This window comes from Cheilinus undulatus, linkage group 7 (genome assembly GCF_018320785.1).
Source record: "Cheilinus undulatus linkage group 7, ASM1832078v1, whole genome shotgun sequence".
NCBI lineage: Eukaryota > Metazoa > Chordata > Actinopteri > Labriformes > Labridae > Cheilinus > Cheilinus undulatus.
The window spans coordinates 40,407,110-40,432,561 of NC_054871.1; the positions used below are offsets into that span (position 1 = coordinate 40,407,110).

Consider the following 25,452-nt stretch of genomic DNA (forward strand, 5'->3'; position numbering starts at 1 on the left):
ATTTGATGGTCCTCTCTCTGGCATGGACCCTGGTCTTCAGTTCACCCCACAGATTTTCAGCAGGATTGAAGCAGGGCTTTGTGCAGGCCATTTAATAACGTTCACTTTCTCATCTTACCAGAAGACATGCTTCAGTGTGTATAATCTCTCTCCAGGTTGTCCTCAGAGTACTTCAGTCTGGCTTGAAGGTGTCTCTTCTGCAGAAGTGGACTTTTTCTTGGTCCATTCCCGTGCAGGGCTCTAGTGATGGTCTTCTTTTAGACTACCATTCCTGACTTGGCTAAGTCATTCACTGGGGTCTTGGCTGTTATTCTGGGGTCTTTAGACACATCTCTCACTGGTTTCTTTCCAGTCTTTGAAATCTTCCTTTCCTACCTCTGTCAGGCGTGCTCTGGACTGTGCTGCTCTCTTTGAATTTCTTGAAAATTCTTCTCACTCCAGTTGATAACTTTGTATATATTTCTCCTTCTTTGTGAGCATCAGCATTTCCTTTAGTTTAGTCTAAACTGATTTTATTTTGTTTCTGACATGATGCCTTCTCCAGTAATGGCTCAAACCCTTACTGACGTTTTTATAGCTACTGTGTGTAAACTGAAAGAAAGCCCTCAGTTTTAACTTGATTTTACGAGCATTACAAAGTTAAAGCACATCATTGCACAAGGGTGGTTTGTGCCATAACTCAACATAAACATCAGTTCTAAAGGAGTAAATAGTTTTGACTCTAGAAGTTTTTGGTTTTGAGAAGAAAAAAAATGTTTCTGTGTGCAAAGTAAAATAACATTCATATCATAGTGAAATCATATCTATTATTTTAAACATTAAAAAATTATAAATTTTATAAATATCTAAAATTTTATCAATGTTATGTGAAATTTAAAATGTGTTTTATTAATCTAAGTTTGCATTAATTGTACAAATAATATAAATATTACATAATATAACATTGTATTATATTATATTATATTATATTATACATAGTATAATGTATTATTTCATTTTTATGTGTGTCAAAAACAAGATTTGGTTTTGAAAAGTGTATCAGTTTATCAATATCAAAAAAGATAAAAAGAAAATAAAAAATATAAAATGATAAAGAGGAGTTCCACTAACTTTAGTGAGGCGGTATAAAGTTCCATTGTTTCTTTTACAAGTTATATTAAGTGGTGGGCTTTTCCAATGCTGACATCAAATTGCTCAAATTTAACACCTGTAAACTTTGGCTTTGGCGTCCTCTAGTGGTGGTGTGCAGAAACTACACGTTGGTCCGTCGCAGAGTCATTGATACGTCATCAACGTCAGACGCGCCACTGCAAGAAACCAACGGCAATAATGGTACGAAATCACGTTGATAGTATAGCTTTGTTTTGAAATGTTCATCAATGCTTGATTTTTAAACTCTCATTTTACTAAATATAGAGTGTCCTTGTTTTTAACAACAACATGAATCACTTGTTGTTCATTAGTTCACTGAATTTTAGCGTCTCAACAGTTTTCGACATTGTTAGCCCACCGCTAACGTTAGCATCATGTTATTCTGTTTCAGCTTTTCTACTCGTTTTTCAAGTCGCTGGTGGGGAAGGATGTTGTTGTGGAGCTCAAAAATGACCTGAGGTGAGAGATGCTTTTATGTACACATATGTATTTCACAGTATAATGGCACTTACTGGCCAGTTAAAATATAGTTATGTAATATGTTGTGCTGTTGGGGCTGAAATTAAAGCCAGTTTGGTTGATAAAGTGAAGAAGATGGGTGAAAGTTGACAGAACCACCAACTTTAACGCTATGTTATGTTGCAGAACAGAAAAATAATGCTTACAAGTAAATTCAGAATAAAGTAGAGGATCAACATTACATTGGTAGTGATTCAGTAGCATTTATTATTGCACTGTTGTTTAATTCTAACTATAACACAGACTCCTGTTTTATTTACAACACCTTTTTATCAGACCAGAAGTTGTCTTTGCATTTTGGGTAATTGAGCCTTCTTATCATCTAACTTTCCTTTTTCTCCCTTTGTAGCATCTGTGGGACACTTCACTCTGTTGACCAGGTCAGTAATAACTTAATCTGTCTCTTATTCTGAATGAAGGATGTCAACAGTTTTTGGTACTTTTACCTTGAGCTGTTTCTTAATTATGAGACCTGCAACAAAATAGCAGCTGTTATTATTAATAATGAAACTGATACTGATAATAATGAAATGCATAGAAGCTGAAAAAACTACAAATAGCTCCTGCATACTGTCTAATTTGCACAAATATGTCAGCAGGGTCTCCATACCAAAATGTTGTCAATGTATTCTTTACAGTTTAGACAGCACAGTAAGGTTTTGGTAATTTTTAACAAGATATTACCCACTTTTTGGTGCCAAGGGCTACAATTCTTGTCGCTGTAGCTTTGTTACACATTTAGATATCTTTTGTTTCTCACTAGAGTCATGCCTTTGTGTCAAAACCTGGCATTGTGACAACCTAGCTGTCAACCAGGGTTGTTTAACCTTTGCATTTTTTCATTTGATTGTCTAGTTCTGATGGTCAGTGAGTCAAAAATCATCATTTTTGTTTGTGTGTTTCAGTATTTGAACATAAAACTCACAGACATCAGTGTCACAGATCCAGAGAAGTACCCACACATGGTAGGTTCATCAGTCCAGCTTATAATTTGTTAAAAATGTATTATTTAATTTATTTATATGGTCTTTATTAGACTTAGCACACAGGGTATATTTCAGAGGGTATTTATGCTCTATTTTTCAAAGGTATTTTAAATCTTTACAGCTATGAATGGTGTTTTCTAACACAATAGAAAGATGCTGGGCATGTAGCTTCTGGTAGTCTGTTATGACTCCATCCAGTGATTTCATTTGGAGCTAATGAAATGATGTGGTTGTTCACTCACCTGCCTTCCTGGGTCCACCACATCAGTTTACTCAGAGTTAAAGCAGACTTATGAACGCTTAAAAGCTAGCTGCACAAAAAACAAAAGTAACACTTACCCTAGTTCTTTAGAACTAGGGTAAGTGTGACAGTGCTTTCAATAGAAAGCAATAGACTTGTTTTGTGTTCATGGTTTTCTAAAACAAATGTACGTGTTTGTTGGGAGGGTCTTGATTTTCTTGATGTTTTGATGCTTTAAAATTCCAGCTTGGTCTTGCTGGTGTTTCCAGGTTGACTTACCAAGCTTTAATCATAAGCTGTTTTTATTGACATTCCTGAAAATGTTGAGAATATTTCAGTCAGATTGCCCCTGTTTGAGTTGGTTAGTTGTTTATACTTGCACTTCACAGTAGGAGACGGCCCATGTGGGAGGATTGGGGTCTCCGATGACTTGAGGAAGAAGTTATGTTTTTTTCTACCAATGTTACCTGAAAGTTGTAGTCTGACTTATTCACAGTATTAACAAAAGAGCAGAGAAGAACAAACCGACAACCAGGAGATTGTGCTGTTTGCTCGCTGGTAGCAGGATAGAAACGTCGTCACCCCTTCTCAATCATCCTTGCTAAATTTCCTGAATATCTCCCGCTGCATTCCCACATCAGCTCAACCCAACTTCAAATTTTAAGAAGTCTGGCAGGAAATATTCCAGGTAAAGTTAGGGTTAACAAAAATTAAGAGAAAAGCTTAGGACATTTGGAGTTTTTTCTGTGGTTGTAGCATTCATAGTGTCCTGTTTGAACGTATATATTGTTTTCCATCCTGAGCAGCTAAAAACAGATTTGTAGTTTTACCAATGTTTTACTTTATCCTTGTTTTGAATGAAGACTTTGTCTTAAACTTTGTTTAATTTTTATGATGGCCAAAGAAGAGGAAAAGGTAGATTTTTGCAATTTCTAGAATTAAATGACTGTAATTATTATTATATCAGACTCCAGCAAAAGGAAAATTTCAACAGATTTAAGAAAAATACCCATGAACTTTGTATGAAAACAAAATGCCACTTCCTTCATGAGTGGTCCTTATCAGATACACTTTGTATTGCTTAATTCACAGCTTCTCCTATATTGAGACAATATTCAGACCTTGTAATGCCTCTTTTTTATTTTCTGCAGCTGTCTGTGAAGAACTGTTTCATCCGTGGATCCGTGGTCCGGTACGTTCAGCTGCCAGCAGATGAAGTGGACACACAGCTGCTGCAAGATGCTGCACGAAAAGAAGCCATGCAGCAGAAGCAGTGATGAAACTGCAGGGTGGGGTTAAGTTTAGGAAGTGGGTGGGGGGTTTGAGTACTTTTGTTGTGTTCTTGAATATTTGGTTTTGACCTCAGATCATTTAAAGGTGATGCAGTTTGTGCAGCTTTTGTAACTGAGACATATTGATCATTTTCCTGTCATTTCAGAGAAAATTTAGTTGCATTCCTGACATTTGTGAGTAGTTTTGCAAAAAAAATCCCAAAAAGTCGATTATTGGAAATGATCTGTATCCCACAGTCTGTGCAGGAGACTTCAGTCTTTTTGTTTTGTTTTTTTTAAAGAATAAGAATTAAGAGTAAAGTTGGGCACAGAAGTGGTAAGGATCTGTTGGTTTTTGTTTTAAGAGCACTGTTGATTTTCCTTAAAACCTGACTGTTTTTTATGTGACTTCAAAATAAAAATATTTTATTTATATTTTGAACCTTAAATTGTCTTTTTTCATTTGTTTTCTCAGCTTTAAATTTGCCTATAGAAGCATAATTTTTTGCCTTATAAAAATGGTTGTAGATTCTGGAAACATTCATTTCCATGAGCTGTAATAAAGGAAACAGGATATTCAATAAATGACCTTTAATGGGGAATAAAATAATCCCATGGCTTTTCTGAGTAAATCATAAAACAAACAGTCGGAATACCAGTAGATCTCAAAGATATGATGATGAAAACATGAATGTGTTTCAGGAACCTGCTCACGTGTGTTGTAGTGTTGAAAAGAAACGGTTTAATTCATGGAAAACAGCTCAGCACACTACATTCACTATTACAGGTCCATTGTTTAATGCCGTTTGTTAAAAATGCAGTTCCCACTCTGCAGTCTTAGTCGTGCCTAAAAAACTGAAGAAACTACTTTCAAAATGAAACCACCTAGTGTTTTCATTTTCAGATCTGTATTTTTTATATCTGTTTCCTTAAATATATGGCATGTATTGTCTATGCCAGCCTTTCTCAACCAGGGTACCTTCCAGCATTGTCAGGGGTGCCTTGAAAATTCTTTTAAAATCAGCTTAGAAATACTATATATCTGTAATTCATTGTCTCTCTTGATGTAAATAATCAAAACTGTTTCACATGCCCTTGTCCTGAAATCAAACAGCATCTCGGTTTGCAAATGAAGAGACTTGTGTAAGTTCAGCAGGTGTGATAAAGTGCATTTTCAGGGTTTAAATATTTTAAGAGATTATTTCAGCGATTTATACAGCTGCATCATGTTTGTTTTTTATTAAGAAATTTTGACTGAGGTGACTTGAGATGTTCATATTTTTAGGGTGTCTCGACAGAAAACTGCAGTGAATTGCTGCTCTATGCAATCAGAAAAAAAGAAAAACACTTTTATGTTGGTTCAAAAATCCCCCTTCACTCATATCTGTCCCCTTCTTTTGACATCTGCATTTGAAGTTCTTGAATGGCAAAGTTGTGAATTGGTGGGTTTTTATGGATCTTATTGCCTGGGCTCAGTTAATCTCAGAATTTTTCTATAGTTAATGCAATGAGTCTCCCTATTTTTTGTATTTTTAAATTCCTCACTATTTCACGTAAATAGTTTTTGTGTCATAGTGGATTTTTGTTCTGTCCTAAACTAATCCGAACTGCTTTTATTTGTGAAAAAAAAATAGAAGCTTCAGGATGATTGAAGATTATGACATGAACTTAACCACAGAAAAGGGATTGAAAAGGAAATAAGAGAACAATAAGAAAGTAAATGACTGATAGCAAAAGATGCAGATGACTTTTGACTTGTCCACTGAGCTGTCTGTGAGTTTTTAAAGTGAAATGAGACATTAAGGAGCAGTGGTGGGCTTATTTTACATCACTGTGGCTGCAGGGAGAAGCTGCAGTGGCTAGCCAAAGTTTGTTGAAAGGGGCAATTATAAAGAATGAATGCACTCATACTAATAATTAACTTGCTGTAGGTCGCATTCACACCTGTTTGGTCCACCATAAATGAAATCTGGTCCTTTCCCCCGTATAGTCTGATAAGTTTGGAGTGGTGTGAAAGCTCATTCACACTCTGGTGCAGACTCAACACATAAACTCCGGTCCCAGTTCGCTTCCTGATGAACTTGTGAACCAAAGGCAGAAAGTGGCCTGTAATGATTTACTGATATATTTGTCATGTCACATCTTCTTCTTCTCTTCTTCCACGCTCTTTGGGACAAAATCACCACAAACACAGAACTGTTTGATGTTATCCAGGAAGTTTGGTTTGATGGACCAAGTGCAGAGTGAAAGCAAAACCAAACCACATGGGATTGGGATTGGCTCAGCAGCCAAGATCAACCTGGATAGCATCTCTTTTGTCGGGCCCTTTTCACACCTGGTAATGCACCCGGAGACTGCTGGTAATTTTCGGCCCTTGGCACATCCACAGCACGACCAGGGGCTTGTGGAAACCCTACTAGGCCTCACCACATCCACCCATTACTCCACCTTAAAAGTGTGTTGTTATTTTTTCAACAGATTATTTTCCCATGCCCCTTGTTACATGCGAGGACATCCAGAGCACGACTAGGGTTTTGTCAGTCCTTCCTGACTGATGGTGCCCTTGGGCGGCTTACTAACCACATCTGCGCCTCAATTAAGCCTTAATTTTTGGCCCAAACATGCCTAAAAGTTCTGCACAGTACCGTATATTATCATGCATATATTATGTATATAAATGTAATTTATAAACTGGTCTATACATGCTCTATTGATTAATTATTGGTGCATTATTAAATCTAAACCTTATTGTACATCTTCATTAATGCTTTAATAATGAATCAGTAAGGTTGTATAGCTGTGTTTATGAACAACATGCATTTGTTAATAATGCTTCATAGATAATGAGTTACTGTATGCGCCAATGCTTTAATGCATAACAAGTATTTTAATTGGTCTTATGAATGACACACAAATTCTTTATTAAGTTAAAAGATAATGAATAACTTAAAAATATGCACTTTTTTAGAAAATGTTTCCAGACTAACCTTTTTTCAGTTACCTAGATTTTCTACATAAATTTTTTATTTTGTCTAATCTACATTTTAGAACATTTTTCTTTTATAGATTATTTAAATGAAAACAACCATGGCTTTCCTATGACTCATAGCAATCTGTTAAAGCAGAAGAGATCAATCTTTCCCCTCTTGTAAAAGTGAAACTCAAAAGTACCCACATGCAACCTTCCTCAAAAGTAATCACCGAGACATTTTGATGTGAAAGTCTCTTTCCTGTCTCGCCTTGAGTTCTGAAATCAATGAACTTTAGATAGACATGACTTTGTGTCCGCTGATAACGACTCCCCTCTTTGAGTTTAGAAGTCTTCTCTGCTTTTTGTACTGTCAGGCCAAACTGTTTGAGTTACCTTCATTCTTTAGCATTTCCGTCTCTAGATCCTGTTTTTTGAGACAGAGTCACAAAGGAAAGGTTGCTTTCATTTTACAGCAGGGACTGCTAGTGTTGGACATGGTTTTAGTTAGTAGAATTAACCTTTTTAAGAGGTTTAGTGGATTTTTTGCACATTTTAATTGGACTGGATTAAGAATACTTTATTCTGAAATGTGGTTGGCATAGATTAAAATGACAAATGAAGGTAAGAGTCCAGGAATGAGGGTAAGGGCTGAGAGGAGTCAGGAGTGCAGCAGAGAGAAGGTGACGCAGGTTGCAGGTGAAGTCAGAGGAACTGTAAAGGTCGAGATTCTGGGTGGAGGAGACATCTCTTCAATCTCTGACGAACAGAGCCACTGGTTGTGGCTTTAAACCATTTCTATTTAGCTTTTGCTGTATGCTTCGGGCCATTGTCTTGCAGCCTGAATAAGAAATTGAATAAAAATTGAATAGGATTGTCTTCCATGATTTCTCTTTATTTTACTGCATTGATTTGACCATCTCTCTTTACACCACCAGCATGCTTCACATTGGGGATGGTGTGTTTGTGGTGATCAGCTTACCTGATGGCCAAAACGCACCATTTTGGTCTCATCAAACCAAAGAAATTTCTTCCACTTGACCATGGAGTCTTCCACATGCCTTTCGGTGAGCTCTACTCTAGATTTAATGAGTTTTCCTCAACAGTGTCAGTGTTCAGTATCTTGGAGTTTTTTTAATCCCCCGACTTATACTTATAAATAACCTTTCCTCTGGATTGCTTGGAGTGTTCTTTTGTCTTCTTAGTGTTATGGTAGCCAGGAATACTCATTAACTGGTGACTGGACCTTCCTCTGCTGGATTAGATCAGTCACTTAAAAGGGGTGAATATTTATGCAATCACTTATTTGACCTTATATATTTCTATTTAGTTGACATTACTTTGTAGAAATCTGTTTCACTTTGATTTTGAAGAGATTGTTTTGTGTCAAAAAGCCAAATTATTTTCACTAAGATTGATTTATAAAATCAATAACAGGGAAAAAAATCCAAGGGTTGAATACTTTTTACAGGCACTATATGTTTATTCCAAACCAAACCCTTTCATAATACTCTTTGATTTGCATTTTTTTCTTTGTAAGATATAGTGGATGTATTTGGCTCTAAGTGCTACTTTAAAACTCTTCTGTATGCAAAGCTAAACGTACTCAGGAAAAGGAAAATAATTTCAACTTAAATATACGTCAGTAGCCAGTAAAAACCTTGTTCATTGCAGCTCGTTCACTTTAGCTTTATCTGCATTTGCTGCATTTTCTCTATTCGAGTTGAGTAAAGATCATTGTTGGCCATCTCTTACTTTTGTTAATGTATGATTAGAAATATTCAATGATTGCCCTATAATTTAAAACTTTGTAGCCCTCTTAGTAACTAAAGCTGCTCATCCCTGCTGTAGCACTTGTAAGTACATGCTGGTGCGGACTTAACAATGAGTCACTGTCCCTTTTTGTTGGAATAAAAGATGAAAATATTGTTAAAGAATAGCAACAATTTCTAACTCCTGCAATGAACAAGCTTACCCACAAATCATTAGACATGTCAGTATGAGTCAAAACTAATGACATATATTATTTTTATTTTGTAATCATTGTTTTAGTTGTCTGAAATGTTTTTAAATTTTATTTTGTAAGTTTTCGTTAACCATAACCTTGGCATCATTTCTCACTATAGTATGACAAACTGAGTCTGGGGTTAATACATAGAAATCCAATACCTTTATTTTACATTCATACATCTATAACATTGTACAATAATATTAATGCAGTTAAAAAAGTCCAATCCAAAAACAAGTCCTGAAGATTTACACTGATGAAATTTGCATGTTTTCAGATTGGTGACGAGCATTTAAAAATATATACACACACTCACACGCAAACATACACACACAAAGAGGGATGTAGGACAAGTGTTGTCCTTGAGTTGTACCTTAATACAGCCGGGCTGAAAGGAGAAGAATTCAGCCAGCTTAGAGAAAGGCACATCGAATACACAGTGTATGTACAAACAAAATAAAATAACCTGAACACTTACACAACTTTACTGTAGGAGCTAGAACATTGACCAAAAAACTGTAAACCTTCACTTTATGGAAAACAAATCAACAAAAACACATCTATACAAATACGTCTGAAGCAAAATATTTTCTTGGTCATTAACAAAGCTGTACCTTGAAATGCATTTCAACACTTAGATCGGCTCTGCCAGCAGAGAGAATCCCACAGATATAATTACACAATATGTCACAATATTTACGCAGTTGCCCACTTCATGTGCGCTGACAACTGGTCGGAGAGTAACTCATGCATATCCTCATCAGACAGCAGCAGTCATCTGATATGTTTTACAACAAATCCAATTTTTTTTCCACTCCTCACATGAAAATGGCAACTTGACGTGGTGCAACATGTACGTACATCTACATAAAAATGTATAGACAACTCTATACAGCCGCAAATCTTATTATCTTAAAATATATGTACCACCGGTCGATCAAAATTTTCAATACTTTCAGAAAAGTAAGTTCTCTGATATAAAATAATGTATTTTCAAAAAACTGATTGTTTACATTCCATCCCTCTCAACAAAATAAAGCTTTATATACGTACTTTCAAAGCTTAGAAACACTTCCAACATACATATTATATATATATATATTTATATATCTATATAGAAACAATAAAGTGACTAAGACGCCGTATGTGGCTCTACGTTCACATGTAGTGGAAACCCGTTTAGAATGGCGTACACAGCCAATTGAATTGTCTAATGAACACAGTGTGGCACTACAATTTTGGATGATTGTACAAGTTGGGGTCTTTAAATGCCAAGGTCAAGATTGCCTCCTTAAAAAAAAGTTCCCTTTTTTTGTCTCCCACTCAGCACGTCTTTGTCAAGTCAGTCGGCATTTCCACCGTCGACATACGGTACTGGATCTTTGTGTTGGTGATGGCGCCATGCTTCTGTCGGAGATGCAGCCGGAGCTGACTCTTGTGGCGGAAGTGCAAGTTGCATTTCTCACACTGGGAAAAGAGAAAAGAGGCAAAAAGGTATTTTAGCATCTTATATCTTAAATTTAACTCAAAAAGTTGTGCAGCCTGTTTAAGAGCAGCTGTCAACGTACATGGTAGGGCTTTTCTCCCGTGTGGATACGCAGGTGGCTCTTCAACGTCTGCAGGTGACGGAAGCGTGTCCCACAGATCTCGCACGGATACGGCTTCTCTCCCGTGTGGATCAACACATGAGCACGCAGATGAGCAACCTGAAAAATGAAAAGAAAAAAAAAAAGCTTTAATCAAGTTTTCAGATGGATAAAAACAGCATTTGAGGCTCTGCTAACTGCTGATCAAAAATATATAAGGGGCACTTAAAATTTAACAGCTTTTATTGTCCAGTTGGCATCAGTCATTGTTGTATCTGCTCTATATAAGACAGAGGAATTTCAGAAGTTCACTAATCCAACTTCTAGGACAAACCAGGTGTGCTGCTACAACAGTGCATACCTTTGATTTTTTTTTTATTCTTTAATCAGACGTGAGTTGGCAAATCTTCAGATAATACTTTCAGACAGCTGAATATAGCGAACAAAAGCCCTGAAGGATGTTCTTCTCTATAATTATAGGTACCTTTGTAAAGCAGAAAATAACTCAAATAACCCATAATTGCTGTCGAGTATTAGTGCTTTAAGTCCCTGCACAATAAAGTATGAAAATGTTAAATATGCCAGAATCAGAGTTGTATTCAAAGGTAAGATTACCTGTACAAAACGAGCTCCGCATGTCTCACATTTGTATGGCTTCTCTCCTGAGTGGATGCGAGTGTGAGTCTTGAGGTTAGCTGGTCTGTTAAACTGAGCACCACAGATATTACAGCGATACGGTTTCTCTCCTAGAAAAACAGAAAATCAAGGAAAAAAATGTAAGAAAGAAGCAGCAAAGGAGTGATGGTGAAAAAGTAAATGATTGCTTGACATACCTGTGTGGACAGTCTTGTGGCTGGCGAGGTTGCCCTTATAGCGAAAAGCAGCCTGGCAGCGGTCACACTTGTATGGCTTATCGCTGTGAACTTGAAGCATGTGTTGCTTCAGCGCTTCGTCTTCGGCGAATTTGGAGTCACATTCGTTACAGAAGAATGTACCGTTTTCTATTAGAAAGAAACAAAATTAACTTCTACTCCTAAATACATGATCATTTTTGTCGCGTAGGTTATTAAATCTGTATCAAGCTCACCACAACTGGAGTCAGAGTATTCAGAGTGCAGCTCTGCCATGTCCTCTGCTAGTCGGGACCTGGAAGAGTTGGGGCAGACGTCTGAGTGCTGAGATGACGGGGTGCCGCAGGAGGAACAGTTCAGGCGGCTCAAGTAGTGTGGAGGGTGGCCGTCACTGCCTCTTAGTGATCCTTCTAGTGCACTGAAGACAACAAAATACCACTTCAACCACACTTGATTGAAACCTTTACAACAAACAGATTCTCTCCAAAATAGATGTTCAAAAAATGAGCCAAATAAACATCTAAAATCCAAAACTTTCACTCGTACTTGTTTAAAGGAATGAGACATAAAAGAAACACTTGGCGGTACTAGATAGACAATCAGCAGGTAAAATGTAAGTAAAAATGCAGAAAACAATGACAAAATCCTCTGTCTTTTTCCATTTGAATTCTCCCTACAATTCTTAAATTTTGATTGACACACCAAAGAACATTGAGTTCTTTCATAGCATGCAGTATATGAAAAAAAAAAAGCCTCACCTGCTTATGATGTTATTGAGACGACTGGCCTGGGGCACAGGTAGGTCCTCGCTGTGATCGCTGCTCTTGCTCGTGCTCTGTGGGTCGAGGTTTTCCGAGTCGCTAGGGTGGAGGTATGGTTGCATGCCTAGTCTCTGAGGTGAGCGCAGCCCGGGATCCCGCAGCCCCACCTCCTCCTCTTTAGCGCTCTGATTTAGCACAATGAACTTGTACTTCTTCCAGTTGCGAGCCTTGGGATCCTGCGTTCCTTGCAGATTTTGCACCCCGCTGGTTTGGGAGAGTCCGGCGTTCTTGCTGCTGCTGGACTCTGTTGGGGAGTTGGGCTGGCAGTCTGATTTGAGGGGGCTCTGTGGGCTGCTCATGAGGCTCTTGCGTCCAGCGGAGGAGATTCCCAGTGGGTAGTGCTGATGGATCAGGTCTTCCTCTGCCTGGGGAGCGTGATCTTTGCCCGAGTCTTTCTGGTGCTCCAGGGTGAGCACAGGAAACGCACGCTTCCTCGTAGCGAGAGTGATAGACTGGCTGACCCCCTCGTGGCTTTCCTTCCTCATCTCTTCGTCTCTCCCTACCTCCCTGGAAGCGTAGGTGGTGGAGTGAATAATGCTGGAGGTGCTGGTGCCGACCGCCCTGCTGTACTCTGCCCTGATGAGGTTGGCGCTGTCGTGTGGAGAACAATGCTTGTGGTGGAGAGCGCTCTTTGAGAGGTCAGCAAAAGCGTTTTTGGCATCAGTGAGCTTGCAGAGAGGGAAGGGGAACCCTGGCATGGGAAACTGCCCATAGAGATGGTAGTTGCTGGGGGTGCTGACCCCGTTGAACATGTTGGAGCCATAGGGCCTCCCATCCCTGAAAGGAGCTACACGGCTGTGCAAACTGTCAACAACATCATGGGGCCGGTAAGCATGGACGTCCTGAGGTAAAACCAACGGACTGACCAGAAACTCGTCTCTGGGCAGCTTAGCAGCCGGATCACTAAGAGCAGAACAACACAGTTAGAAACAAAACAGACGCTAGTCGTAACGTCTTACACTCATGTTTAATGGAACCAACCTGGATTTAATGAATCTGTGACAGGTGTCCACAACATGGTCCATCTGCAAGTAGATGGCTGTGTTCATGATGGCCATAATCAGACTCTCCTTCAGCGTGAGACGGGATGTGTACATGAATTCCAGCAGGATGGCAAAACCCTCTGGGTCCACCTTTGGGTCCAAACTGATAGCATTAAGGTTGCACTTGTGGGAGTCAGTAAAGATGGTGTAAAACAGCCCACTGCACACAGAAGAAGAAGATATACAAAGATCAGCCACTTTGTATTCAAACTGCAGCAGAATAATTACACACATCACATCACTGAACACAAACCTGCAAGCCATGAGAACAGTCTTATGTGCACGAAACTGCTGCCTGTTAACCAGGATGGTGACATCAGTGAGGATATCTCGGCTCCGCAGTCGGTTCAGGTTGAGCAGGACATCACTTGCATGGCGTGTGAACTGTATGCAGCTGTCTGCTGCGCAAGCCATTTTGTCAAGTTCTGCAAAGATATAAAAACTTTCAGAACAAGTTTTAAGTGTTTTATTTTGCTGATGCGTCATAATGTTCCTCTGTTTTTAAGAGCTGTAGCTCAGGTCATTTTAAGGTAATTTAGCTGGACTGAAATTATTTATGATCCTTAGTGTGGCAGACCAAAAACAATGTAGCTGTTTCTCCAGAAGGCGGCGCCATTTATTAAACAAACACTGTCTAGACATTTAAATTTTTCCTCTGGAATGATTTCTCCTCTTCACTTTCCCTTTTATAAACAACTGTTTGTCACGATAATGTTAAAGGGAAAATGAAGCCTATTTAAAGAGAAGAGACAAGAGTAGCTCAATATATTTATGACTATATATGTACAATAACGGTCTCAATATTGATCCTTTTCAATTTTTTTTCGAAAGCACAAGAATAAAGACTAAATGGATCCCTGCTTTTACATTTTTAATAAGCATTTGCCAAAATATTAACACCTTTAGATGCTCTGTACATTTTTTTAATCTATTGGCGCTTCTTAAATCAATCGCTATAACTCCCTATGCAGTAAATCTAACGTCAAAAAGTTTACCAAGTGCCAACCTCCTGCACAACATCGTCGCTTTTTACCCAGTTTTCTATGAGCATGCAAGAAAATAGTTTTCAGCAAGCCGCTTGCATTCTCTTTTAAACTTTTTAACGCTCAGATAAGAACGAAACAATGCATTTCATTCCATGTTCTCGCAATTACTCAGCCCTACTAACAAGCGTGTGCAGCTGGCTCGCTTGCACAGAGTTTTCTATAATAAAACCTGGGACAGCGGGTTGTTGTGAAGCCCTGCAGCAGCAGCAGCGCGCTGGATTCACTCTTTTTCACAATATGTCAAAGTGCAATCCAGGTCAACTACTACAACTTTGTGGACATGTAAACAAATATTTGATTAACTTGAGGCAGAGCTGGCTTCATCACATGCAAGCGGGTTCATGACAGCATCTTAAAGTCAATGTGAAGACTGATGAGTGTAACTGGACCCGTCCGAAAATAGAAGCAGAACAGAATGCAGCCCATGTGGACACATTACCTCCGATATGAACTGAATTGTGACACAGTTTCTGACATATACGGATGTAAACAACATAAGTAACATCTTTAGAGTATTTTCAATTTAAAAGCTGATTTTATAGCCCTGTAAGTTAAGTCGACTTGCATAAATTAAAACGACAATACGATCTTCTTTCAGCCAAAAAAAGTAGGTCCAACATTTCTGTTTTTTAATTTAATTTCTGGCCTTTTCACGGTCTATTTATCTTTCTTTCTTTTTCTTTTTCTTTTTTTTTTCTTTTTTTTTTTGCATAAACCCTGTCAAACCAAAAGCATGAGTCCGCGGGAGAACACTTTGCAGAAAGTGTGCGCATCTTTAAAAGCTCTCTGAACTTGTTCAGATCTCGGTGCAGCGCGGGTTCACAGTGGAAACATGACTTGTCTCCTGCGAGGACGTGTCATTTAGCCTGTACCGTGGAAACAACACACCCATCAACACTAATGTTTCCGCTACAATGTTACGGTAAAAACAAGGGCTTGTTCGAAGCAGCCTTTTGCGCTCCATTAGAGCAAATTATCCCCGCGGAGTAAAAATACTCCGAACCCGAGGCTGCCATGCTGCCAGCAAAGTTCACCTGACAGCGCGCGCGCTCCGCTTTGACAGTTGGACGTTAAATCAGAGCGACTATGTCCAACCGTCAGCCACGGACCTAAAACCCTGGCTCTGAACCGCATTTAAACAGCTCAATATTCTCTTTCAGCGGTGGACTTATTTAACCCGAGCGTTTGGACAGCTTTACAGCATGACTCTGTGTCTAAGTGGTACGGGAGCCTGCTGTCACCGCGACCAGCGCCGACTCGAGCAGAGCCTAGCGGAGCGATCTGTCAGCGGAGAAGCGCGCTGCCCTGCCTGTCACTGCAGGAGCCACTTCAGAGTTTCGACTCTGCTCCGTTCAAACTGCCAGCACCCACAGACACTCACAAACCCCGGCTTCACCAACATCCAAACAAGCACAAACGGGACAAATAGTTCTGTCTAAAACACCAGCAGCATACAGTACATAACATTACAACTTCGCGCCAAATTAGACGAAAAAAGGAATTTAAAAAAATCACCTGGTAGCGCTTTCCTAGAAACTTCTTGCATCACCACTTCTAAGAACCCCAGTTCTAAGAATCAGACGAGCACAATTCTCGGAATTTGAGCCCGAGACCGTACCACTCCGCCGGGGCAGGGGAGAGACGTTTTTTCTCCTTCTGCTGAAAACAACTTCCTTATACAGCAGCTAGCGTATAAATTATAACACATACTGCTTTGTTCAGAGAGAAAACTCTTATTTAAGTGTTAAAAAGTGCACAAAAGTCTGTGTTATTTTATAAAATCATAGAGGAAAATGTTTAATAGTGCTCCGAACGCCCCTGCAGTTGGTTCAATCCACAGTCACAGGACGTCGAGCCGACGACGTCACCAGTTCCTTAAACCCAGCCCCCGAAATTCTCAGAACTAATTTATATTCTATGATTTAAGCAATGTATCGTTACGTTGCCTGCCGTCGCATTTTAACACACAGACTCTACATGTTCAGCACAGACAGACATCTTAATTAGCCTCACGCGGACAGGTCGATATGACACGCTCGCTTTCTTCCTATTCATGTTTTTAGACATATTTCCTGCAGGTACGCTGGCTTCATAGATGGGAGAGCGCTGCGAATCAACACTGGGGGTTTGTTGAAAAAGGAAAGCTTTAATAGATCTGTTATTCACTGATGTTTAGGCAGCGTGTTGGTGTGACTGTGAGCGGTTTAAGTTGTATTTAGTGCACTGTTTGAACCAGTTTTGATATTCTTATCACCACTTTGATGTAGGATACTGGCTTTTTTAACTGTGGACTGTTTTTGCTGTGCGATATAGAACATATTAATATAGAAAGAGGTTCCTGCAAAAATGTTACTGCACATAAGTTTTGTAAATGCTTTTATGCATTGGATTTCATTCATAATCATGTAAAAATGTTTGTAAGAGTAGTATTAATATTTAAATTTTTTATTCACATTGTGAAATTCAATGTTAAGGTCATTTAGTGGCTATTTTGTGTGCTTTAGTACAGCATACCTTTAAAATTTACCTGTCTGACTTTTAAAATGTTTCTCCTTGCTGCAAAGATAACCTTTTTGATTGGATTGAAAGAAATCTTGCTGAATTGACCATGTACACACTTTTTACAAAAACATTGCTCATTGAAATGCAAAGTGAAACATTCCTGGAAAATTAATTGAATGCATTGCTGTGATTTTTTCCCCCCTCTTCCATTTAATTTAAGGCATGTGTACTCCCTGTTGCATCATTTCTCAGAGTTGGGCAAGAATAAACGGAGCCTTTTTTTTCTCCTAACTTTTCAGCTTACTGGTGCTGTGTTTTCACTTCATGTTTCTTTTAGATGAATACAGCCTTAGTGGCGGGGAGAAGCTGGAATGTGTAGTCTGTTTTATCTCTGCATGGAGAGGAGAAATGGTGTGATTTTTTTTTACCAGTTAAATGAAAGCAGCAGCTGAAAAGTTTGATAATTTCATGAGCGTTTAATGTGAGTGACTCACCTTGGAAACTTTGTTTGTGGTGATTCCAGAGCACCGATTCCCTGTCTTTTCTCACCCCGTTCACACCATGGCACAGGAGGAGCATTTGCTGAGCTGATAATACATGAAACAGATAAGTTGATAGACTAAATTTATCGTTTTATTAGTTTACATTAATAAACAAGAAAGACCTGGCATGTTTAACTTATTCTTTAACAATAGAAAATAGCATACAGCTTCAGTAGTTGAATTAAAAAGTTGTAGCCGCACTGATTTATCATTTAAATATTTTTAAGATCAGCGTGCAAACAAAGATTAAAGCATGAGCGCCACTTAAGCCTTTATATAAATGTGACTAAGTCGTCAACACAGCATAAACCATGTTCAAACACAAAACCATGTCATCTGCATAAGATGTGTATTTTATTTCTCCACATCCACCTACAATCAATGTATTTTGCACAGTTTTAAGGGAATAATTTTAAAATTTAAATATAATACTTTGATTTAGGTGATGTTGAAGAGTAAAGTGTATTTTACATTTTAAGCTTGGGTCTTGATTTTAAAAAATCAACCATTCCCCTCAAGATAAAGCATTAAGATTAAGTTACGAAATGATTTTTTAAAAGCCAAAACCACGGTCATTGTCACTGCCACTGTCACAATAATGCCCACAAGAGGTTCAATTAACTCAGGAGACATTTGAGCAGACAGTAACCTCTGCTCTCACTGAACCACACACTGTTATAAGCATCCAAATGAATCAGATGCATCTCTTTTCTCTCTTCTTTTTCTTTAACCCTTTACATGACGACACACTCCGCTGTAATGTAACCAACATCTCCCTGTGGATCGACCGTGCATCCGCCCATCTGGATCCGGCATCCCACTAAAAACACTCCAGGTGTTCACAAACCATTGGGGAGAAAAAAAATAAAGTCTCCAAAATAATTAAGACGCACACTTTTACAGCAATCTCCGATTCAGCACTGCCAAATAAAGACTATGTTGAGCTCCAAACAAAGAGCAGCGTCAACTTTATTTCAATCCACTTGGGGGATGTTTCAGGCGCTCCAGCACAGTTATGCATAATGCACGGCCATAAACCATCCAGGAGTTAGGAGAGAGATGTGTAATTTACCGAGGCCCCATGCTGCGCCCTGCTATAGAAGGATGAGATAATTACTGCAAATCCTTGGCAAACTTTTACTCAACCATTTCCTAGCAAAAATAAATGACCCACTTAGAGAGGACAGAGAAAGAGTGCGAGGTTGATCGATATCCCGCGGTCTGGACTGATAGGAGTGACACACAGGGCTCATTGTCACATTATGAACAGTGTATCGGTTAATCCTTGATCTCCATTCAGCCTGGATAATTAAACAACGGGTCAGGACGTCAGGCTCGCTTTGTTTAGGCGGCACGCTGTTCAGAAACAATCACATCCAGAGCAGGTTGTGACAGTGATTCAAGTCTGGCCGGCCAGTAACAGCTGCACATTAAAAAAAAAGAGAATCTTGTACACTTCTTCTGACACAGTGTGAAACATCTCTGAGCCGTATCATTGCCTACACTCTGTGCATGATAGGTCATTGAATAGAAATGCCCACTGACAAAAGCCCGAGGCCCGGAGGTTGCCTCACTTTTTTTTTTCATAAACTGCACACTTTTGTCTCGTTTCACAGCAAATTTCTGCCAACTTCAGTGTTCATTGTCAGCAAAGATGTGAGTGTGGAGTTTTGTTCTGAGAGGCATGATGCAACCGAGCTGTAACACCAAACAGATAATGCTGTTAGCTACAGAGGTCTTTTTAGTTCCTTTCTTTAAAAGAATTTCTTTTTATATTGTTAAGTTTCACTTTTTTAACTCCGTACATCCCAGAAGCATTTTTTTTTCTGCTTTTGTCCACAACAAAGTCCTCCATTTGTCAAACGCCATCCCTTCTGCAAGTCTGAATTGTAACACAAAGAATGTCTATATAAAAAGATTTGCTCCTCTAGTCTCATTGTATGCATTTGTATATTTTCCTTGATCTTCTATTTAAGCAGATCATTGAAAACATATTGCGTGCATAATTCACAGCGTCAGTTAAAGAACACAGCGTGGAATAAATAGATGCAGTGAAAAATTCATTGATGGCACTTCAAAAGATTCTGCATGCAGGTAATAATGAGCGCACTTTACTTGGAAGCTTGCCTCTTGCTTCTTTAATTAACAGACGAGTCATTTTCTGACACGTCTGTTTGAAACAAAGAGTCTGCACTCACACACTCCAGGTTAAAAGTTGGGTTTCATCCCACTTGACAAGGATGAACACAGTGGGAGATTAACAGCAGAGCAAAACAACAGAGATAAGGAGGTCACACTTATCTCAAAGGAGTCTCTTGATTATTTGAACTGCTGTTAATTTGATTGTAAAAATGAACATTTTGGCTGCAAACACAGTTCAGGTTGTTTCAAAGTGTTTCCTGCTTCCTTTATGCTTTAATAGGTGCTCAAAAGTTAGGCATTTATTGTAAAACTGCATCAACAGAGCTCCAGCGGTCAATAACGAGGCTCCCTGGGCATATAAAAGCTTTGTTGGAGACTGTTTTATTCTGCTTTATCAGTTTTTTCAAAAAGAATCGCACACATACACTCACAGGCATCCAAAAAAAAAACTTTGGAGTAAGTTCCGTCAGTGTGCCTGTGTGTGTGGATAACCTTGAGTTCACCAGCTTGCCTGTGCAAGCTACATGCTAAGGTTAAAGTCGGAGCAGAGGCGTGTTAGTGGGCTAGAATTCCAATTTAGTCAAATCAAAGCATGTAGATTCAGGAGTTTCTCAAGGCCAGCGGAGAGGAGCCAGGAATGCAGCCCGCAGAGTCGAACTTGATGGAATTTTCCACGCATACCAAGAACAGTCCCCCTGCCAGTGTGCCATCTTCTGGATGATGGGTCAGTTACTTCCACAACACATGGAGATATACACTACAAGTGTGCAGCGATAACAACAACCCCTGCTAATCTTCACAATCTGACTGTTTGCACTGTTTTCCCTTTTTTCTCTCGCATGCCCAGGGCGGCAAAATACAGAACTCCAAGAGCACATGAGGAGGAGTTGTTAAAATTTGGGACAACTTCTGCACAGATTAGATTCAAAGCCTGGGTCTCTACACAGATTCAGCTCGTATTTTAACAGAGATGTCTACTCTCAGAGAAAGGGAGATTCACATAGTAAACAAGCAGGTCTAATTTCTTTGCACCACCCTCGATAATGATCCAATAAGAATCATCCGTGTCATTCAGCCTCATGTCTCTGCAACACTGTCTTAACACCTATTACGAAGTGTCAAATGGCAGATCTGATGTGAGGCCTCTTCCTAAATTCAAAACCACCTTAAGGGACTTGCCCTCACCTGCATTTAAATGCAACCCTAGTATGACAGTTTGCCATTAACACTGGGCAATTAATCCAAGTTTAGATTAAACTGCAATTCGTCCTATTGCACTTCCAAATTGCAGAAGGTGAAATTTTTTTTTTACCTCAAGTGTGTGTCATTATGTCAGTTTAATACATTTTTTTGCAGCAGAGATGTTTTGCTCTTCACATCATGCAAATTTTCAAGCGTCAATTGTTTTTAGAATAGTTTACAGAAAATCCTACTTTCCCTGTTGAGGCAGGTTTTTCTGGTTTGTCTTTTATGCAATCATTTATATGGAATTTGCAATATGAGTCAAATAATAGAGCAAGATATTTCAGTATTTTTGATGTTGGGTTGTATGAGGTTCTCTGAGATAGTTGTGGCATTAGCATCCTGAGATTTCAAAGAGCGTTACCCCTTTAAGCATGACGTGCTTGGAGAAGCTTGGCTATACAGCATAGCAGAAGGGTACAGTTGCTTGGAGTAATTTAGCGAGTTTAAAATCAAAATGGGCCAAAAAAGAATGCTGCCTCAATTGTACGCTCTGTTGAAAATTTTGTTTTAACCCAGAAAGCCTCTAACCTGACACGCCAGATGGATTTGTTTCACATATCCATCTGGAAAACCTTTGATAAACAGCGTTTGGGAAAAGGCAGAGCCTTTGAAAAGAACCAGGAGGTTGACTGGATGAACATTCTGTCTGTCACATCTTTACGGGCCAATCAGAGCAATAAAACACAAGATGTTGTCGCCGCTACCGAGGTGCGCGTGTGCAGCTACCGAGGAATAAACTCCATATAGAACTGGTTAATGTGAACCATGGCACTACAGTCATGTCAGTACACGGCTTTTGTCATTTTTGAAGAGAAAACAACTCACTGCTGTTCTTTGTTCTTCTTTTAACGAAGAAATGTCAAGTTCTGATAAAACTGGAGCTTTAGCAGCATCCACGCTAATGTCTTCTGCCATAACTGCACCGGCCTCTTATTGCTGCTTGCTTACGTCACAAGTCCGGCGCACCCAAAGGCACTGGCCCTCATCGCTGATTGGTCCTGTCACTTTCTAACCGGGCCCAAGCAGTTCAGATGGGAGCTTTGCATGATGGAATCGCCAGTGAGAAACACGGAAACGGGCGTATCCATCTGCTTTGCAAGGTTAGAAAACCTCTGTGTTTAGCACTATTTTGCCATGCGAGCTTCGGCTACAGGTAACATGTTCTTCTGCGTCAGTGTATCTGAAGAGCTGTTTGGCTTTGTTAGAGACAACAACAAACTTAACTAACTCCATTTTTTTTCAGCTCAGTTTTCCACTTCAACAGCTGACATATTGTTTTCATAATTTAAACATATCATCCCAGCTGTATCTTGTCTAATTATCAGCCATTAGAAGAATAAAGCAACAGCAATAAAATACTTAGATGACAAATTTCCATTCAGCTCTTCTAGCTGGGGTTGGTTTCTCCAATTTATATTCAGAGAGTTAAGGAAGGCCTGCAAAACACTGTTGTTCAGTAAGATGGGGAACTCTCAATGGGAAGTGATGCAGGCTACTGTTAACCTTGATCATAAATGTCCTAAAGAGGTGCTGTAACCAGAGGTGGGTAGTAAGGCGTTACATTTACTCCGTTACATGTACTTGAGTAATTTTTTTTTTTTTTTTGAAAAATCCTACTTCTGAGAGTAGTTACTGAGCAAAATATTTTTTACCCCTACTCTGTTGCAATTATGATGAAAAAATGATACTTCTACTGCGTTACATTGGGCATTACACTGGTTACTACTTTTACTTGTCTATGATTTATTTTCACTTTTATTTTATTTTTTTTTTTACACTCAGCTGAGCTCTCACAGCAACAGGAGGTAAAATCCTCAGCACCACAGAGTAAACAGAGGAGTGATCCCTCCCCCTTAACTGTCAGCTGTTAAAAATAATGGCTGAAGATGTAATACCTGTGTCTCCTACAGAGGAGCATGTTCAGTCCTGGCCCAACATCAAGACACTTTGTCTTTCAACTGACGAGGAACAACACGTCATGCTCTGCCTACTGTGTCTACCTAAAACGGAAATCTCAAGCTTCATAAATAGCATGTCAAATCTAGGAAAGCATGTTACGGTTAAGTAAGCTAAACAAGCTAACAACTGCACTGCTAGTTAGCTAAACGTTTAAGTTCAAATCTCTGTTTTAACTTGCAGACTGCACAGACACAATTGTGTCAGTGATAAATGACGATATGTCCAACCACCTCTGCAACTCTGCCACAAATGTGATTTTACACAGCATTATTTAACATTACATCATAGGTGAAACTATTATCATGTGTGTGTGGCATATCTCGTATCAGTGATTATACCTGACATGGTTATAATGTGGGTCTAGTGGGCCAAAGTTGTCTTTGGTTTAATGAGTTTCAGTTTGGCCTGTCAAATTTGTTAAGTGATAATCAGGATAAAAATGCATAAATTGGAGCTAAAAAGTAAAAATTAAATTTAAAAAAGGCAAAAAGTCAGAAATGAGGCCAGTTCATAAGATTAATTTCACAAATATGAGCCAAAAATCATGAACACATGATAAAATAAATATAATGTGATTAAAAAGTAAGAACTGCAAGGCACAAATTTGTGTATGTGAGATTAAAACCATCATGTAGAAATAAGATAACTAGTATGAGAGAAAGAGTCTGTTTTTTCTCATTATATTGAATTTTTCATTCCATAATTGAGATTAACAAACATAAATTGACTGCTGCTTTATGTATTAAGTTTTTTATTTCTTTTACTTTTGGCAAGTTATGCTACTTTATTTATGACAATGTGCAGTTTACATTACTACTCCTGAATAATATGTTGTAATGTTAAATATTTTAATAAATTGCATAAAATGATGTTACTCACTTGAGTAGTCTTGTAATAAAGTACTGTTTTACTCTTACTCAAGTACTTATTTTTATGAGTACTTTTACTTGAGCACTGTAACTGTGTGCTCTACCCACCACTGGTCGTAACTAACTCCCACTCATGACATCAGTAGCTCACAGTTCACACTTGCACCACCAGGTAACTTGAGTCTCTCCTGCTAACCAGTCACCACTAAACTTTCTCTCCTCCATCTTCCCACTGAGTCTCCATCTGCAGATGTTGTACTCCAGGTCAAGTATCCCCTCATATACTCGGTAAACAGCATGTCATCAACACTCAAGTGGGAAATTGTTCATTTTTATTTTAGCTTCAGTTTAGTGTTTGTTGTTGTTGTCTCTGATGAAGCCCACAGATTCAAACAGCTGACCAGATACGCTGGACAGAAGAACACGTAGCCGGTAGCAGAAGCTCGAGTTGCAAAATAGCCCCGAACACAGAGGCTTTCTGGATGGAAAATCAAACTCAATATAGCCCACAATTGAGGTGCCATTGTTTTTTGGCCACATTTTACCTTAAACTCACTCAATTACTCTGAGAAACTTTACCCAACTGCAACGCTGTATAGCATAGCCTCTCCAAGTGTGTCATATTTAAAGGGGCAATTCACACTGAAATCTCTGGAGGCTAATGCCACTACAAATGCCAAGCACCCAATACAACCCAATTAAAAAAATACAGAAATATCCTGGTAAATATTCTGTTGGTAAATACTTAAGATGAGGAATTAAAAAAAAATCAGATTAAATTTGATTGAGATTATTTAACCAAATTGTTCAGCCCTATCTGTCATAATTTTTGATACTTTTTGATGCTGTTTTTTTTAAATAATACAACTGCTGTTATGTTAATGATCAATAGCAGGGGTGTCCAAACTTTTACCCTGGGGCCAAATGCGGCCCTTGGCCCATTTTTACTTGGCCAGCAGAAAATTCTAAAACATAAATGAAAAATGTCCCACGTTAGAACATGAAGCTCATGCTCAACTGTAGTGTGTATTTTATTTCTGTTTTCATATTGACTGACGAGAATATTTTTCTGTTACCTTGGGGGCTCGTCTTGAAAGGTAACACAAAACTATACAATATATGAAAACAGAAAAAATAATGCTGTAAAGACAGTAGGAATTTATTTGGATAAGTGTATGTCTTAGTTTCAGCACTAGGCAGTGCTACTGTGGTAATTCTGTAAACAAACATTTTGACACAACAATGCATTGATGTGCTTTTTTTTACTAACCCTAAGACAGCGGTCTAATTATAACTGACCACAGAAGAGTTTCTTTTTCCTTCTTCTAATTCTCCCTTACATTTCTTTCATATCTCGGCCTGACTCCTGAGTGTTTCCACATTCACGCACCAGCTTGGTTTTGAGTAAAGGTTGATTGGTTGAGCAGCATCACATGTGATGAGTGCTACCATAAAGTCAAGAAGAGCAGTGCCATAACAGACTTATGTTATTAAGCATCATTATCAGCCTTGTTTGAAAGGGAAACTGGGTATTATTTGGTTATTTACAGTAGGTTCAGTGAGCTATTTTGAATTTTGGCTGTACTTACCTGCAATCAACATTTTCACATATGTACTCCTTGTATCATCTCCATTCTTATTTATATCTGTATGCATTTAGGAGCGACTGTACTGTCCAAGTCCTGCCTGAGCATTGATAAA

General features: G+C 38.8%; 2 protein-coding genes across 3 annotated transcripts; one reads left to right on the forward strand and one right to left on the reverse strand.

Moving 5' to 3' along the window:
- The first annotated feature begins 1,251 nt into the window (after positions 1–1,251).
- On the forward strand, positions 1,252–4,604 carry smx5. Its single transcript, XM_041791550.1, has 5 exons — positions 1,252–1,332; positions 1,544–1,611; positions 2,021–2,051; positions 2,577–2,636; positions 4,050–4,604. Exons 1-5 carry the CDS (start codon positions 1,330–1,332, stop codon positions 4,173–4,175), a joined length of 288 nt encoding a protein of 95 aa, XP_041647484.1. The 5' UTR covers positions 1,252–1,329; the 3' UTR covers positions 4,176–4,604.
- Positions 4,605–9,312: 4,708 nt separating this feature from the next.
- Positions 9,313–16,092, reverse strand: bcl6aa (BCL6A transcription repressor a). Of its 2 annotated transcripts, XM_041790436.1 has the most exons (9): positions 16,008–16,092; positions 13,700–13,871; positions 13,385–13,606; positions 12,341–13,306; positions 11,819–12,000; positions 11,565–11,732; positions 11,347–11,477; positions 10,714–10,851; positions 9,313–10,612 (listed from the first exon to the last, which is right to left on the reverse strand). In XM_041790436.1, exons 1-9 carry the CDS (start codon positions 16,036–16,038, stop codon positions 10,469–10,471), a joined length of 2,154 nt encoding a protein of 717 aa, XP_041646370.1. In that variant the 5' UTR covers positions 16,039–16,092; the 3' UTR covers positions 9,313–10,468. The 2 variants fall into 2 exon arrangements, with proteins under 2 accessions (XP_041646370.1, XP_041646369.1); XM_041790435.1 differs by lacking the exon at positions 16,008–16,092 and having other exon boundaries at positions 13,700–15,959.
- Positions 16,093–25,452: the final 9,360 nt, after the last annotated feature.